This window comes from Etheostoma spectabile, chromosome 2 (assembly GCF_008692095.1).
Source record: "Etheostoma spectabile isolate EspeVRDwgs_2016 chromosome 2, UIUC_Espe_1.0, whole genome shotgun sequence".
Classification (NCBI taxonomy): Eukaryota; Metazoa; Chordata; class Actinopteri; order Perciformes; family Percidae; genus Etheostoma; species Etheostoma spectabile.
Window position 1 is genome coordinate 5,251,058 of NC_045734.1, and position 1,723 is coordinate 5,252,780.

At 39.2% G+C, this 1,723-nt stretch overlaps 1 protein-coding gene across 6 annotated transcripts in view; it reads left to right on the top strand.

Moving 5' to 3' along the window:
* LOC116696166 (collagen alpha-1(XVII) chain) overlaps positions 1-1,723 on the top strand; it is a 39,188-nt gene that overhangs the window by 10,297 nt on the left and 27,168 nt on the right. For all 6 annotated transcript variants that reach the window (XM_032526951.1, XM_032526987.1, XM_032526995.1 and 3 more), the window contains exons 12-13: positions 130-180; positions 882-1,037. In XM_032526951.1, the coding sequence (XP_032382842.1) occupies positions 130-180; positions 882-1,037 (207 nt within the window). The remainder of the gene's footprint in view (positions 1-129; positions 181-881; positions 1,038-1,723) is intronic.

Genomic DNA, 1,723 nt, shown 5'->3' on the forward strand with positions numbered 1-1,723 from the left:
GTGTGTGTGTGTGTCTGTGTGTCTGTGTGTCTGTGTGTCTGTGTGTGAGTTCTATAAGCTTTATTACCAATTTTTTTTAATAGAAATCATAAATAACTGTCAAAAATGTGCACGTTTGTGTCCTCACAGTGTATGGTGTGCAGAAAAATGTGTCTGGGCCTGGACTCAGCACAACCCCAGGTGAGCTGTTAAATACTACTGTTCATTAAAATAATATTGTTTTAGCTATCAATAGCTTTGTCATTTGTGAAACATTTTCCTACTTTTTTTGGACAAATCAAGCCCTTACAATATACATGCATCATTCATTATAATACAGTACAGGAAATTAAAGCATGTGGTGTCACATGACTGAGACTGTAACTTTTCTTTATTTATTTCACCTTTATTTTTCCAGGCAAGTCATTAAGAACAGGTTCTTGTTCACAATGGCGGCCTGACATGTGGGAAAGCCACTTAGGGAAGGAGAAGGACGCCTAAAAAATAGATAAAAAAGCATTAGAAATACATACAGTTGAAATGACATCAAATACAATTTGAAATACAACTCAGACAGCAGTAAACATGTATGTCAAGAGGAACACACAGATACATGGGTGAGTAAAAGAGAATTAAACCGTACAAATATTCAGGGAAAAGATGATTTGGAAAAGCAACTGCATATGTCTGTTAACAAGGATGAAATAGAGGTTTTAAAGGATGAAATGGAAATTAGTTTGTCCAGATTGAGAATGCTTTGCAGAGCATTCCAGACCATGTTTTTCAAGTTTCTTCGCACACGTGGTTCAAAATATCCTAATTACACCTAGTTCTTTCACAGTACACTCTGTAGGTCTTCATTACATTTAGCTTTTTATTGTCTTGTCGTTTGTTTGTCACAGTGAGACCCAGCAGCCCCATTTACGACGAGACGCCTGGCAAAGACTTTAAGTTTGTGCTGATAGAGAAGGAGAATGCTCTTGTCAAGAAGGAGACAGAGCGGCATGTCAAGACCAAAGACACAGGGAAGCAGTTCATGTCTGCTGCACCTGCTTCGGGTAATACTACTACTACTGCCTATGCCGGGGGTCTTCAACGTTTTTTAGGCCAGTGACCCCATACCTCAAAGAGATACCGAGTAGGGACCCCTTACTGTATATAATGTAGACAATTGTGTTGCATATTAAACTGGGCCGAATGGATGAAAATAAATGGTTAGTTGTTTATTCATGTTTTATCAACGAACATACATCTGGATGGCACAGTGAATGTTTAAGCCTGTATGGCTTACCTATACAGTAGTTAGCTTTTCTTCAATATGTAAATATGTATTTTTACACAAGTAGGGCCAATTCACCTGTGTTATTATTATGTTAGATTCACAATGTATATTTCTAGCCATATTTGCATTTTAGAAAAATTAAACTTTCAACAAAATATTTTTGAAAGATAATTTGGTGGCCCCCTGCACTAGTTTCGCATTGCCAGACCTTCCTCCACAGCCTTGCTGAGGAGGGTCTGGCGAGTCTGCACAGCATTCTGGGATGGGTGAAAAACGTGCTTTGGCTCATTGGCATTTCTTTAAAACAATCACAATCGTAATGGTCGGCGCTAAGCGCCGGACAGAGCTACGGTGCCTCTGCAAAATGGCCTCAGGAATGGCCTTGTTTTGGTGGAACACGTGTGCGTTCAGAAGTTGTTTTAGTCGTGCAACAGAAAACTCAGATTGGACAGATAGTCTAGC